At 50.9% G+C, this 15,452-nt stretch overlaps 4 protein-coding genes across 4 annotated transcripts; 3 read left to right on the forward strand and 1 right to left on the reverse strand.

Moving 5' to 3' along the window:
- Positions 1-86: 86 nt before the first annotated feature.
- Positions 87-1,030, forward strand: ALTATR162_LOCUS7139 (uncharacterized protein; the record flags this gene model as incomplete). The annotated part of the gene is made up of 3 exons (XM_043314766.1): positions 87-311; positions 364-745; positions 795-1,030. 3 exons carry the CDS (start codon positions 87-89, stop codon positions 1,028-1,030), a joined length of 843 nt encoding a protein of 280 aa, XP_043170701.1.
- Positions 1,031-2,025: 995 nt separating this feature from the next.
- ALTATR162_LOCUS7140 (uncharacterized protein) lies at positions 2,026-3,090 on the forward strand (the record flags this gene model as incomplete). The annotated part of the gene is made up of 1 exon (XM_043314767.1): positions 2,026-3,090. The coding sequence occupies one exon, from the start codon at positions 2,026-2,028 to the stop codon at positions 3,088-3,090; it is 1,065 nt and encodes a 354-aa protein (XP_043170702.1).
- Positions 3,091-4,123: 1,033 nt separating this feature from the next.
- ALTATR162_LOCUS7141 (uncharacterized protein) lies at positions 4,124-6,093 on the forward strand (the record flags this gene model as incomplete). The annotated part of the gene is made up of 3 exons (XM_043314768.1): positions 4,124-4,231; positions 4,283-5,300; positions 5,360-6,093. 3 exons carry the CDS (start codon positions 4,124-4,126, stop codon positions 6,091-6,093), a joined length of 1,860 nt encoding a protein of 619 aa, XP_043170703.1.
- A 2,012-nt stretch (positions 6,094-8,105) lies between these two features.
- ALTATR162_LOCUS7142 (uncharacterized protein) lies at positions 8,106-15,018 on the reverse strand (the record flags this gene model as incomplete). Its single annotated transcript, XM_043314769.1, has 6 exons — positions 8,106-10,289; positions 10,352-10,494; positions 10,544-11,165; positions 11,213-12,171; positions 13,620-13,992; positions 14,041-15,018. The coding sequence occupies 6 exons, from the start codon at positions 15,016-15,018 to the stop codon at positions 8,106-8,108; spliced, it is 5,259 nt and encodes a 1,752-aa protein (XP_043170704.1).
- Positions 15,019-15,452: the final 434 nt, after the last annotated feature.

The following is a 15,452-nucleotide window of genomic DNA, read 5'->3' on the forward strand; positions in this document are numbered from 1 at the left end:
GCGCGTCTTGAGATTTTTTAGAATTTTGTTGTTGAATTGGAGTCTACGAAAATCACCTGGTTGCTATACATTGCACTTCTGCCACAATGGACGTTAAAGAGCCCCTACTACCGTCAGAGCCCCCACCCTCATACGAAGACGCAAGAAAGTCACCACTTCCGCACAACAGATCGGCATCAGGCGCACCATTGGCGAAAAGGCCACCACCAGGACCTCCCCCACCACTGAGCTTGCCAGCGCTCAACCAACTGAGGGGATCCAGGGTTGTGCTTGCGAGTGCGTCGCCACGGCGGAGACAGCTTCTCGCCCAGGTAGGAGCATCTCCACTTGGCCTTTAACACATGGCGTGCTAATGTATAGTAGATTGGTCTCACCAAAATCGACATATGCCCTTCCAAGTTCGCCGAAAACCTAGACCACTCGCTCGGCGCATTGAACTACGTCCTCGAAACCGCGTCCGCCAAAGCGCATGATGTATACAGGGCCGAGATCAACAACCGTGAGCGTGGTGAACCTGCTATAGTCATCGCTGCAGACACGATCGTAGTATCGCATGCCGGCCGCATACTAGAGAAGCCAAAGAGCGAGGCAGACCACATAGCAACGTTGAAGATGCTCAGAGATGAGGGGGAGCACAAGGTCATGACGGCTGTTGCAGTGATGAAGCCATTAGAGTCAGCAGTAGACCCGGGATATGCTATGGAGACACATGTTGAGGAGACAACGGTCAAGTTCGATCCTACTGGTATTTCTCCACATCCACGTACGACTGGGCTGAGCACTAACATGCACAGTTACCGACGAACTTATTCTCGCATACGTCAGAACGCGCGACGGCAACGATAAGGCTGGCGGCTACGGCATCCAGACAGCTGGTTCCGTTCTCATCGAGCGCATAGAAGGATCCTACGACAACGTCGTCGGGTTGCCTTTGCGACAGACACTAAAGTTGATAGAGAAGGTCATGGAGCCTGAGGAAGAGGAAGATGGAGACTTCTTTGTGGACAGCAGAGAGGAAGAGGACGAGTGAGAGCCACTTGGCATCTGCAAGTCAGCGTTGGTACTTGGTATACCTGTCTCCGCATAAGCTATTGAGGATAGCATGCGGCATACAGTCCCATGAGAAGTGGACCTGTTTGGGTTGCGCTTATTAGCGGGACTAATATCTGCCTCGAAGCTGAACCGGGTCAGACAGCTTGGGGGCCAGTCGTTGTACGAACCTGGAGGATTAGAATGGTTTACAGATACCCCAACAAACTATGCCTCTATACGTTCGACGGACATAAGTCCAAGGGTTATCACCGTACACCCGTATCGATGTCAGACAAATTGTACACGATTACTATGAAACCTCCTGTACAATGTGTTTCAAGACGGCCTTCTCTTCTCTATATCGTTTTCTGACATGATTGCAAATGCACGGGACGAATCATGAATATGCCGCAACGTTTCGTCAGGCCTTCCGAGTCAGAATCTTATTCTAACATTCTCACCGCTGGGCGCATTGAACCCAGGGTGACATTCAGTATTCAACCCCTCCATTACCAATCTTTGCCCCACTTGCCTCGGTTCAGCCTTACCCTCGCTGCGGGCACCTTTCCCAATGTGTGTGACTCCCGGCGCGATGCTCGTCATGGCTTCGTGTCGTTCAACGTTGTCTCGAAGATTCTGCATTTGCGACAAGTTTCGTGCCCCGCGTCGAGACACTCGACCGAAGAGTAGCTTCCAGAGTCGGACGAATTGATGCGCCTCTTGCCGGTAACTGCCCGATATGCAACGTTACGACAAGGCTTTCCTGGACGGCGTCTCCGGACCCTCCCATGATGCAATCAGGGTCTTTCTCTCGGCGGTGAAATCACAATTTCTAAGCTAGGTTCTGCTGTAGCTATATAGCTAGGTGCTCGTTGCTACTAATTTCTCCCTCTTCATCACACTATTACACTACCTTACAATATCATTGTCTAAGATACCCAATACACTCCCTCCTAATACCCAACTTTACACACACGACATATACACATCACAATGGTTCAGAACAAGGGAGTCATCTTCAAGAAGGTCCCAGAGGGATGGCCAAAGCCGGGCCAGGACCTCGCTGTTGAGGCCCGTGACATCGACCTCGACCAGAAGCTCCCAGACGGAGCTCTGCTCGTAAAGAACTTCTATGCCTCCTTCGACCCCTACCAGCGTGGACGCATGCGTGCTCCCGAATCCCAGTCCTACTCTCCTCCATTCGAGCTAGGCAAGCCCATCACCAACCGCTCCATCTTCAAGGTCGTCAAGTCCAACAGCGACAAGTTCAAGGAGGGCCAAACTCTTATTACCATGGGAATCAGCCCTATTGAGGAGTACTCCGTCCTCGAGAAGGATGCCGTCGCCAACTGCATCGAGCTTAAGAACCCCTACAACCTCGACCCCAAGTACTTCCTCGGCCCCCTAGGAATGCCTGGTCTTACCGCATGGTCATCCTTCTACGAGATCGGCCAACCGAAGAAGGGCGAGACTATCTTCATTTCCGCTGCCTCTGGTGCCGTCGGTCAGCTAGTTGGTCAACTCGCCAAGCATGAAGGCCTTACCGTCATCGGCAGTGTCGGTGACGACAAGAAGCTCGACTTCATCACCAAGGAGCTCAACTTCGACTCCGGCTTCAACTACAAGAAGGAGAAGGCCGCAGACGCACTAGCCCGCCTTGCCCCCAACGGCATCGACATCTACTACGAGAACGTCGGTGGTGAGCAACTCGAGGCTGCCATCAACGCCATGAACAACTTCGGTCGCATTGTCGCCTGCGGTATGATCTCGCAATACAACGCTAAGCCCGGCGAGCAATACCCCATCCGCAACCTCATGCAGGTCGTTGCCAAGCGCCTCACTATCCGCGGTTTCATCGTGAGTGACGAGAACATGGGCCCCAGGCACCACAAGGACCACCAGGAAAAGCTTCAGAAGTGGCTCAGCGAGGGTACTTTCAAGGCCAAGATCAGCGTTACCGAGGGTATCGACAACGCGGTCGATGGTTTCATTGGCATGCTCGAGGGCAAGAACTTTGGTAAGGCTGTGCTGCAGATCGCGGATCTGAGCAAGGAGTAGGATGTAAATACCCAATGGCTTTAAAGCTGTGTTTTTAGCGGTTTTCTTTAGTTAGCGTCACCGCTGTCTGAATGAAATATGAATGAACAATAATAATGATCTACCGCATATATCAGTGACCTAGTACCACATTTGAGAACTAATATCCCGGAGTTCGGTCTGTAAAGAACTGGTGGACATATCTGGTGTTGGTAGTCCTCATCAGAGTGTGCAGTGCAGTCACCACGATATGCCTCGTAGCATGACCCGCACGAGCGCTGACGTCACGTTCCGCCGATCACTGGCACTTTCCTCACTCCATAACTTCGGCTCTCGTGACTTCACTGTGCTTCACTGGCGCAGACTCACTTAAACCACTCGATGGCGTCCATGGTACATCCAGCTGTGGAGTATTAATCTAAAACGATACGGTGATGGCTCTGGATCGCCTGCTCAACATAGTGACCTGCAGTACACGCCTACCCTTCAAACACCTTCTAGCCCAACCGACGCAGCCTATCTTCAACACTAAGCACTAATCATCAAGCGGGCCCCAAAATTGCATATCGATGTACATACGCCAAGCTTCTTAGCTCACGCACAGCGATCGTGTATGCGACAAGGCTGAGCTGCGATTGATGTCGGGCAAACTACTATTACGATTTACGGATATCCGCAGGCCTTCAGGCAATTTTTCTATGGCGGTCTCATCTTTGCTTGTAGAAAGCCATGTATTTATAGCCTGTAGCATGTCGTACGCTGTTACACTTGTTGCTAATCGTTTTGATGGGCCGTGAACCACTCGACCTCTCTCAGCCTTGCTCTTCTGCTTATTCGCTGCGACTACGACAAGGCGCCACCAATAGTCCAGCCTTGCGCCATGTCTATTCTTCATTCTCGTATGACTCAATATTCCGGATCTTCGTGCAGAATCTAGGCGGCTGGTATCAGCCTCATCGCATATCCACTATAATCCAGAGGTTGCCGGACCCCTCTTTCCTGTCGCAGCTCTCTTCTTTGCTGTTCGACTCATTGCTGTTGCATGAAAGGAATAATGGGTAACTGTGGGAGTTCTCTCGACTGTAACAAGTGCTATTCTAGCGAACCATATCCTGGCTGCGAGACCGAAATTGAGGTTGACCCCGACGTCGCGGGTATCGGAGTGAGTGTATCATAGATGACCTTTCGGACTGTGTGCTGACCCTATCTATAGGTACTTGTCTCGTTCCTCTTCTGCGCCTTTGCGCTTTCTGCTGTCATCGTTTGGGGCTACTTCAACGAATGCTTACCGATTGACGTGTTGTCTCGCACCGACCACTACGCGTTGCAGTCACTCAAGAAGCGCCGTCAACCCTTCGTCGAAGCCGATCTCCAATTCGATCCTACGCCGAAGCAAAAGGAGAGAACACAAGTCATCGTTGGCTTTATTACAGTCTTGAGCGACCAGCAACTAGTGACCGGTGTTGCGATTCTGATTGCAGGACTTGCTAGTCGATGTCGGATCTCGCTCTACGAGTTTAATATTATCACGTATCTCGCATACTTTGCTGAGTACTCGCATTGGCTCTCACTAGGCGTGCTGCAAAGTCACCTCTTTGCTCGCAAGCTCGTTCGAAACTGCCGAGTCATCTTCACTATCGGATTTCTGGCAATCTTCATTTTTTCTTACATCATCAACACAGTTTCGAGTCAATGGGAGACAACATTGAACAAAGGCAATGAACTTCAATGTCTCTTTGAAGCGTCACGGTTCGGCGAGATCATTCAGTTCGATATGTTCGAATCAACTTTCGTCGTTGGAATGATACTTTTCAACCACACTGTGGCCATCGTCAGTTTGTTTTTCGACCCGGAGATAAGCCCAATTGCTGTGGTGATCGACTCCTTCTACGCATGTTGTCTACGTCTCAAAGGTTTCTCCAGGGAAGACGCTAGCATGATGGTCATCGAGGCGGAAAGGAAATATAATGCTTGGCTCCAGCCTCCATTGGCAACTACTAAGCAAACCAAAATTTCTGTATGGTTTTTTTTCGAGAGATACTACAACTCGTATCTATCAGTTTTCCCAAATATGATACTGGGCATGTCGTATGGTACAGGGAAAATCGCTCTTGCTGTATGGTATGGGGGATTGAAGCCAGCAAATGGTCTTCAGATCCTGGGATTTGGGCAAATTGTAGCCATAGTACTACTAGCACTAACTCTTCTGGCTGCAATTGAACTCATGGATGGTAAGCAGATTTAGTGTCTGATCACAGATTATGTACTGATTTGGGACTTGTGCCTACAGAACAGAAGCTCCTCAAGAATTACATTGCTAGTGGGAAGATTCAATTAGCTTATGAAGCGAGTGCGACCGAGACGACTATAATCGAGCGCGAAATCGCCCCACGAGCACCTCATAGGACATATTCCGTTCCAAAAGGTAGTGATGGTTGGCTTTGGAGGCACATAGTGCGTCTTGGATCATCAAAGTCACAAGAAGATTTCGATGCCATAAGAGCTGGCAAACTCCTGACACAGGACGACGATATCTACACTGCAAGGAAGATGGGCAATCTAGCGTTATCGTACTGCCTGGTTGAAACTTGCTTTTGGGCAGTCGTGGGAGTTGGATGGAATTTTGATGATACACTCTATGGTGAAACAGCGGTATATCTTTCGCTTTGTTACATACTCTACCAGTCCTTGCTCGCCGCTAAGAGCATAGTGGACAAGGTGTACTTCATCAGCGACGAAGTCCGCATAACCCGCTCCCAAAAGCGGCCAGAGTCTCAGCTCGGCATCCTTCACCAAAGCAACCAAAGTCTTGATATTTCGGCAGAACCAAGCAATGTTAGTGTACGGACTACCTCAACACTGCCCTCGCCACCAGTGAGCGTCACTGAGCAGCGTTCTACTGCGAGAGAAGGACAAGTAGAATTCGGTCCGCCGGGCAGAATTGATACAGAAGCGGATATTGGACTTCTACCATTGGCAAGACGCAGAACTAACCCTCCGCCGATAAGAGAGCAAACCGTTTGATCGCAACGATCAACACTCGAATCTCTTTTGTACCACCATGGCCCTAATTTAGCAGGATGGTTTCCTTGTGCTTACCGCACTCTTCACTCTTTTCGCCGCTTTCTTCAAACACTGCGTATAAGTATGTACACATAGTTATCCGGTATTGGGAAAACAAATTGCCACCTACCAACTATAGCAGGTGCGTTAGTCGGCATGCTGTGAAGTAGCGTAGCACCTTTCCCTCCAAAGATCCCTTCCGACTTTTACTCTTCGCGACCATTGTTCTACTATTCTGTCTACAATTCGCAAATCGTCAACGGATTTTGCATGCTAAGCAGCTGTTCACTATCAGGCTTTGTAGCGGCGTTCACTACCAATCCAAGAGCAAAGCGTACCGTCTAAAGTCCATCCCTCACAAGATCATGAATATTTGTACTAGGCAAACGCCCCAGATAAAGCAACACCGAACCATACCGTATCTGAGTTAGGGGTTCACTCGTTGGACTCAGCCCAAACTGTTAACTTGAATCAGTTCGGAGACGCTGCGGATCAAGTCCAGTACAGAGTAGCCAGAAAAGTCGCAATTCTATCCTTGGTCTTTTATGCGCTAGCTACCGCACTCATAATTGTAGCGGGTAATATAAACTATTTGTGATTACTGCTTAGTGTCGTTGTTCTATGGGCTATCTTGAAGATCGTCATTACTATGAGACGGCAAACCAGTCAGGCTCAGTTCGTACGGAAAAAAGATCAAATCACGCAAGACCAGGGAAATTTCCTTACAGTCGCTTCCCAGTGGTACATAGCATGTCTGGCGATAGCACACCGCACGACAAAATCAGACCATCTGGAATCGATGCACCCATCACCAGCGGAACGGGGCGCACGATGCTGGAACAGAAACGAGCTCAACCTTCGGACAGCCCTACAAGTGCGATACTGACGCGAGTCTCGGTGTGAACTTGTTGTTTAAAAGCAAGACGATAGTTCTTAGCGCCAATCTGTACTTGTCGATACAGCGGATCTTATGAACACAACTGAGCGCTCAGAACAGCACATGGCGTGGCATGGGAGGCAACACACAAATGCTAAACTGCGACGCCATTCTCGTAACTCCATATCAAACCATTTATTATCCACACGCTTACGGCTTTCTATGTCGTCATGACCATGCAAATACTTACGGAATATCGCCTGTATACATCATAGGGTTCAGCACCAGTATATTTCAATATTCATGTCTCGCTTATCGACGCTTCTTCTATGCTCCTCCCCTCCAGTGATGTGGTTACATACGGAAATAGCCGAGCGTATCTGTATCAATCCAGTGGTAAGATTAGTAGCTGTCTATGACTCCATGGGGCGATGAATATACACGATTCATGTGGTATGTGAAGCACATGATAAGTGAAACTGTATTGAACCCCAGAAGCTCAAGGGGTCAGATATTGCCGAAACGTCATGGTTATTACTTTCTTTGTATTTGAAGCCTCAGTAAACCACCTCTAAAAGGCACCTTGCCATGCTTCGAGACCATGCCGCCAAACCGAAATGATTAAGACGAAAGATGGGAAATATTGGAGAGAGACACCAGTAAGCCACGATGATTGAGCCCGAAATTTCGATCCTAACCCACATTTACGCCAGGGTAATCCCCATCGCCAATTATGCATACCAGATGATGACCTCTCATGAGTGAGATGAGCCAATTGACTCTCTCCAATGCTGAGAAGAAGAAAACGCCAGATCATGCAAATCATAACACAAAGAAAGAAAAGGACCTGCTCAGAAAGAACGGACGTCGCAACGAAGGCATTACTGGGAGTTTGGTCCTGAATTGTGCGACAAACGCCTTCCAAAAGCTTCTGCTGTGTCGTACCATGCTGCAGCACGCGCGATTTGTAGATGACGCTTGGTACGCGTTTGGATATGTTCGAGAATGCTAGCATTCCTACCAGTTGTTGTTAGTGTACGTTGCAGTATTTTAATAACCTTGCTTACCCTCTATCTAGCAGTCCTGTAATCCCCGATCATGCAGCATTCAACGCATGTGCAATCAGGACCGGGACCAGGATTGCTGTGACAAGGCCAACATTAACGGCAATACCAGCAATGAGCGCCATTCTCTTCGAATGTGGCGTGCAGTAACCCAGGCGACCTTCCGTGAGTGAGGCGATAACGTTGTCTCCTAGGAAACGGAAGAGAAGGATACAGGGTGGTAGGAGGCAGAAAGCTGCGAAGATGAACCATGATAGCTTACGTCGCCTTGCCTCGTCCTCTAGGTTGGGCTCCCGCTCCACACAGAGCAGGTGAGGAGAGTGCTCGTGTGCGGTGTTGGTATGGGCAGCCGCAGGGTATATATCGAGGCTAAGATACGAGGGTCGAAGAGGCGTGTTCGTATCGCGGGTAGATGGACGATCACTACCAACCATGAAGTGCGTGATACGAGTGCCTTGTGTCGAGACAGTCGATCGAGCGGCTTCGGGAGCGAGGAACATTTGGCGCAATTTCGTTTGCCCTGGTACAGCAGATCGGCTCGTGCGACGCTGTGAACGTAGGAACGTGGTTGAGTTACGGAGATGCTTACGAGCTCCAAGAATTGGAGATGTCTCTTGAAGCGTTTCCAATTCTTTCGTCTGGGCATACAGACTGCTCTCTGATGGTGTTGGGTCAGGTGCAGGAATGTAGGTTGGCCGAGATTGGCTAATGCGAGTTACGCTGCCTGTAGCTGGGAATGGTGAAGCGTAGAAGCCGTTATAGTCTGAACGGAAGCTTTGGTGACCGACGCTCGAGCTGAGCCTTCCACCAGGACTGCTGTGGTCTGCGACACTGCTACCGGTCTCGTGCATGCCAGTTCCGCGAGGAGTGCCAGTTAGGTTGCCCTTGGGCCCAACAACGGAAAGTTTCTCGAATGTATTTTGGCGTTCGAGACCAACAGGGCTACTGTAAAATACGTTCTCGTCAACGGTGCTTGATGTTGGTGTGGTATCATGGCTTTTGTACCGATAATGCTGACGTGCCGGATTCTTGGGCGGAACACGCGGCTCACTGATAATGATGTTATCATTAGGACCAGAGGCCAGCAGTTCTTGCGTCTCTTTGTCACTGAAAGCGTACGGATCTGCCCAAGGAGCGTAGGCATACGGCTGCTCAACAGCACCACGCCCCAGAACATCCTCAGCATGTGTGGAGAATCGAAACAAGGGTACTGTTCTTGATGCTGAAGGACTGGTAGCCAATGGAGGAGATGAAAAATCCGTTACGGTACGAGCAATGGGCTGAGCTCTCAATTCTGGTGGCGATGAATTGAAGGGGTGGGGGTGTTGGCTGCGTATAGGACTAGAGTGGCTATAGTAGTTCGATCGAGCTGGTGACTGAGCTTGTTTCGCCCACGATGGAAGAGAGCCATCCAAATTCAGGCCGAGGCTGTTCCGGGCACCTTCACTGCTACTGTAGTCTGCAATACTGCTGAGCGACTCGTGGCGTTTCGAATCAGGACTATTGCCGCCGACCGTTTCCCAGTCTGCTTTATCCCCGGGAACAGCTCCGTCGCCGCCACCAAGAGGAGTCTCGAAGTCTTGTGGAGCACCGTATGACCTGTTCGTAGCTGTCTTACTTAGCAGTAGGCTCGCTGAATTGCGTCTGCCCCACATGGCGGGGATCGTACTATCGCTCGGGTGCTTGTTGACCGTGTCTTGGAAGATCTGCTCAGCCTGGTCGAGAGCCTCTTTCGGCGTATGTGGGCTGTGCGGGCTATCTACTTGGGAGTATGAAGATAAAGGCTCAAGAGGTCGTGCTTCTGGTTGAGAGTACGATGAAGACGGTTCTAGGTTGCGTGCTGTATCGGGCTGGACTGAAGTTTCAGCGTGTGAAATTTGCAGCAAATTCCGAGTATCCCCGTATGAGTAGCTCGAGTCATGAGAGAACATACTCGACAATCCTAGACGCGGAGGGACAAAATGTGCTTCATCGTACTCAAAGGCTGGCGCAAGAGGAGCCGCTTCACGAGGGGGCGACTCTGGATGTTGGGTAATCGGAGGTCGCCTTGAAGGTACACTAGCTGGTGGATAGTGTGCACCCTGTGCCTTTCCTGCATCTTGATAGCATGTTGCTAAAGATGCATCCATCGCGTCATGGGGGCTATACTCGTCGATGAGTTTGCTGATAGTGTCCGTCTTAGGATCTCCCTCTTCAATCGGAGGGTGGTACATGTCCTGCGCAGATGGACGTGATACCTGACGACTAATTCTATTTGAACTGCTATGATCGTACAGACTGTTACGGTTATACTCGTGCGCGAAATCATTCGCATCCATGCCACTATAGCGTGCAAATGGATTGACGCTACTGTTACGGTTGCTCGGAAGATACTGCTGGTAGGTCGACTTCCGATGGCCATCACCAGTGTAGATGGATGAACTAGGGTATATTGAGTCGAGGTCATCGTAGTAGGGTTTCGAAAAGCCACCTTCTGTAGAGTATGGTAATTGAGAATCGTCGATTCGCCCAATCTGAGAAGATGGATCATCCGGCAGCAAAGATGCCAGCGGCTCTGTATCATAGTGTTCTGTAGGATGCCTTTGTGAAATCTCAACGTCATTCTGTCCAGGCGAAAAGGCATGGAAATCCCCAGCTGAAATGGGACTAGTGGGTGTAGCTGGTGACATTGGCACCACCGGAAAGTAAGATGTCTCCGGTGTGGTGACATAGGTCTGGTTCAGCGGACGCGGGAAGTCTTCGTCTATGCTAATCGATGCCAGGCTCGCGTTTTGATTACGCATATCCTGCAACTCCTCGCTTTTTGGTACGGCCGGGCTCTTGCTGAGCTTCTTCGTCAAATTGCGAGTAATTCCTTTCAAAGAGAAGCGCGACTCGCGTGCGGGCGCCTTGATGGCCAACGGGGAAGGCGCATTGACTGAATCCGGGCTATACAAAGGAGACGTATACGACGAAGAGTTGGGACTGACAGCGGCAGGTGACGGAGCAAGTGGAAGCTCAATATACGACTGATTGGGCGAGTCATCGGGACGTCTCAGGATACCTGCATGCGCTGCGTGGAAATCGCCGTACACAGCTCGCTTAGGCGCCATCTACATTGCTGTTAGTCGAGTGGAGAGCCGAATTGGGTTTGCAATACCTCTGAAAATACGTCGCCAGATGAACGCAAAGGAAGAAATTCACTCGAATCGAAGTCTCGCGAGGGCGTAACAATGTCGTGGAGCAGCAACGAGTTGTGTGGATTAACTAAATCAAAGGACGCGCCGCGGTAATGGATGATTGCGGGGGTTGCGGGCGGCGTCGCAGGCGCGGTCGTCGCAAAGCTAAGTGCGTCTACCTGCGCAGGCTCTCTTTCATCGTGGGGTGGGGACAGTGAAGGGTCGATCCGGTGGGGCGGGTGCGGAAAGCGGGACAACGAGAAGGTCGAAGCAGTGGGTGTAGTTTGCGCGCCGCTGGAGTGTGAACGCTCCGTAGGGATGCTCGCTACGGCGGGAGGTGGTGATTGCCGTGTTTGGATAGATTTCACGTTTGCAAGTGGGGGACAGAACAGTACAGGACCTGTGGCAGCAGGCGGTTTCGGCAACCTTTTTCTTGACTTGAACTGACGCACCTTGCTAGACAGGTTGGCAGTGGATATGCCGGATATGCTGCCCGTCTGCACACGAGGCTCAGCTGACTGCGACCGATGCGATAGGTCGAACGGTGTTTGTTGCTGAAAGGACGGATGGTCCGAGTTGAGCTGATACGCCGACTGCGAAAAGTGAAGGGGGCGTAACGGTGGACCAGAGTCTGACCGCGCCGAATGCGATACTGATGGCGCGCGTTCGATGTCGTTCAGGGCGAGCGCCGCAGGTTTCCTTCGAAGAGTCTTGCCTGCCGGTGTACCTGTTTGCGAGAGCGTAGGCGTGTGTTGCTGCTTGCGATACTCGTGAATGGTGAGGATGTGAATAGGAGTCCGAGAGGAAGCAGAGGACGTGACCGAATGGTGCGGGGAGTGAACAGGCGTCATGGGATTGCCAGCGTGCATCCGCAGTGACGCCCGTTCAGAAAGTCGCGGTGACTGTGAGGAGGGGAGGTATGCCGCCATCTTTGATTCGTCTGTTGGTTTCCTTTGATGGTCGAAACTAGGATCTTGCAGTTTTCTCTTCGACTATGAGTCTGTCGTCGGCATCACGGGCAGGAACGGTTTCCAGGCTCTTGGTCCAATGTTTCGTTTCGAGATCGGACTTGGGAGGAAGTTTAACAAATGCATTGCAACACCCACGCCATGGGCATCGACGGTATGGAGGTGATGGAGTGATTACGGTGCTCCAGTTAGTGGGTTATGCCTGTTGCATTCCTAGTCCGTCTGGCTAACCTCAATGGCTGGTGTGTGGATGCTTCAGCCGTGCCGGTATGGACTGATGTTCGAAGAAAGTGGTTTCTTTGGGAGGAATGAAAGAAAACAGTCGCAGCTGAGTGCTTTTGAATGCAGAAGTTGTGTTGTGCCGATGTTTTGTGGTAAACGTGGTATGGAGCGACGTCAAAGATACCGAATACGTGCGACGGAGACTCGGCAGCGAAGAAAGAGCGATGATGGGAGCATTAAGATTAGAATCAATACAGGAAAGACGGTGCTACGAGAATCTATCCCGCTGATAAGAAGAGGAAGGAACGCTGCACGATGGCCTGGAGAGCGATAGACGAGGAAGGCACAATGTTCTCTCACCAAGTACCTGGGAAGGAACGATGACGAGACGGCAAAATAACAGAAAGAACATTGCTAGAAAACCACCTCAGGCCCGCCCTTAGCTCCGGGGCCACCGCTGGGCAGTCGTAACCTCAGCAGGCCACACATTTCCATCGTATCCGCGTCTGCTGCCATGGCTCATTACACCTACTGGGTCGTTGTGTGCGAAGAAAGAGCGATGCAGCTTCGTGGGTGGTTGTCGGTATCCTGACCCCGGCTTAGCGTGTCTTCCCCACTGACCAGTCAAACCTCACAGACACCTACAGCGCCGAAACACAAGACATGGCCGCGCTGATGCGAGTGAGCCGTCTCTACCACTTGATCGGCCGCCGAGGGAAGCTGCTAATACCCGTCATCTCGTTTCAAAGCCTAGCCGTGGAGGCGTCGGAAGCCTGGCGGACCCAATCAGCCATCGTCGAGCCTTTGCCTCCTCCTGTCACGACCGGCATTGCGCGATGGAAGAGATGAGTCTCACTTCAGCTGGCCCATAGCTGTGGAGATGACTTCTGTTTACGAGGTTCCGGAGCTCCCGCCGTTAATAAAGATGGGTCGTTAGTGATCGAGGGCTGCGCGGCTGTCAAGTCAAGTCAACTCCTAAAGCTGTCAGAAAACCACGCTAATGTGGCGATCTGCCACATAACCGAGTCTTGGGAACAGCATGTTCTCTCACGAGTAATGATGAGGCGTTTTGTATTATCACGTGGGAATATAGCATTAAAGTTGGTGGTAATAGGTCCATTTAATATCTACGCTCTACGCATTACTAATCACCTCAGTGTATATCCACTAAGTCTGTCACCTGCATTTGATTTATCACCTTTGTCTTCTAAATCACCCTGGGCGAGTTCGTGCAAGGCCTGCTTCGCACCATACTCTTTCAGTCCTGTACGTGACTTTCTCCGCCGTATTGACGGATATCGTAGAGGCTCCAAGTTGTTTAGAGGCGAGTATGAGAAGCGGCGCGGATCAGAGCCTTGTGGATATTGATGTTCCAGAATAACCCGCACGTTCACGTTCTCGGGTGCCCAGCTATGGCGATGCTGCTGATGTGAATCTGCTTGGGGCGTCTTGCTTTTGTTTCGGGGTGTGGCAGGTTTGGGTGATGCTGGCGCAGCCTCAATGGCTTTACCTCCATCTGGCGGTTGATACTCTATCAGACTAGGATTGTTGACCTCCCCTTGCCGCGTGCCCTGTGATAATCAGCTTCGATCGCAAGTTCCATGAGGACGCAAACTTACACTAGTCGGATACACGGTTCCTGGCATCATCACATATTCGTCCAATGTATGCATCAGGTTGGCAAAATTGTAACCCTGTCTTGGATGGCTTGGAAGAAACCGCTGCCCGATGTCGTTCTCCAAACAGAGCATGCAGTCTTGAGTTGGCATGTACTTTGAGAGATTAGTGTACCACTGGGGATATGTGCCGTACCAAGCTCCGACATCCGCATCCACATCGACGGTCATGTATATGTTCTCAACGTCTTCCGGCTTCTGCACAAGTAGCACAAAGTCAAATTCGCGTGGCAACCCTGATTTCTGAAGCATGTTCTCTGTAAGTGTCCACACAGCCTTTCCGTCCTCCACGTCGTACTCTGGTCCCAATGGGCTTCGCTTTGATCGCACTGATCCTTGGATACTCATCATGTGAAATACTTTGTAGCTACGCTCCACAGCTGCGCTCGGGTTGAGCGAAGCAGAGACGGGCGCCTGAGATACGCCTAGCGAACTTGACAAGCTGAAGTTCCATTGCAGATTCTCTGGCGATACAGCCCCAAACATCAGCTCTGGTGCGTGCTTTAGAATACGCGGATGCGAATAGCCTGGCTTTGTGAGCGTCGTTGGATTGCCATCGTCGCCGTGAACCGTGACCTCGATTTCGGCGCTCTTGAAACGATGCGACTCCGGGTCGTGGGGATGGAAGACGAAGTGCACGGAAACGAAGAAAAGATTATCGATGACGGGGTCATGAAGCGCGGTTGACCTGTAGTAACCGTGTTGGAGTCGGTTCACATGGGCTGAAATGTACGCTTTTCCGGGTAGTCGGCGCTCATAAAGGCATTTCTGGTTGATCTGAAGGCGCTTTCTTGGGATGTTCGGATCTTTGGGTGGAGGTCTGGCCTTTGCTCGGCTTCCCTTAACAGACGGGTCAAGCGTTTGGTGTTTAGGCTCGGGCTCATCATCCCTTCGTTTGAAGTGTTGCAGCAAGGAGTGCATCGTGTTGTGGAGGTCTGTCGAAGACGGCGTTTACTAGATGCTCGGGTTGCCAGTCACGTAGTACCAATATGTGGCGCGTGCCAAAGATGTCATCAACACACCCGACTATGGCGGTATTTCTGATGTGCTTGATTCTGAACATATCATGACTGGCGACATGACACAGAAACGATACAAGATGAATGGATCAAGGCATGGAACCTAAGGATGGATAGGAGAGAGTCGTAAGGAGCTGGCGCAGGCTAAACTAGGCATGGATCTACTTGTCTCGATGGTGCAAGTGTTGGAATCGATAGCCCCTACGTCATTTCGCAGTTAGCTTGGATGAATGTAGGCACGCGGAGGTTCGCGACCTCTGTATGGACTTTTGAGAAGATGTATGCCTGGATCCGCACATCGCTGGATGAAGGTGAAGGGCGTGGCCGACGGCCATA

This window comes from Alternaria atra (genome assembly GCF_907166805.1).
Source record: "Alternaria atra isolate CS162 genome assembly, contig: 28, whole genome shotgun sequence".
In the NCBI taxonomy this organism is placed as follows: domain Eukaryota; kingdom Fungi; phylum Ascomycota; class Dothideomycetes; order Pleosporales; family Pleosporaceae; genus Alternaria; species Alternaria atra.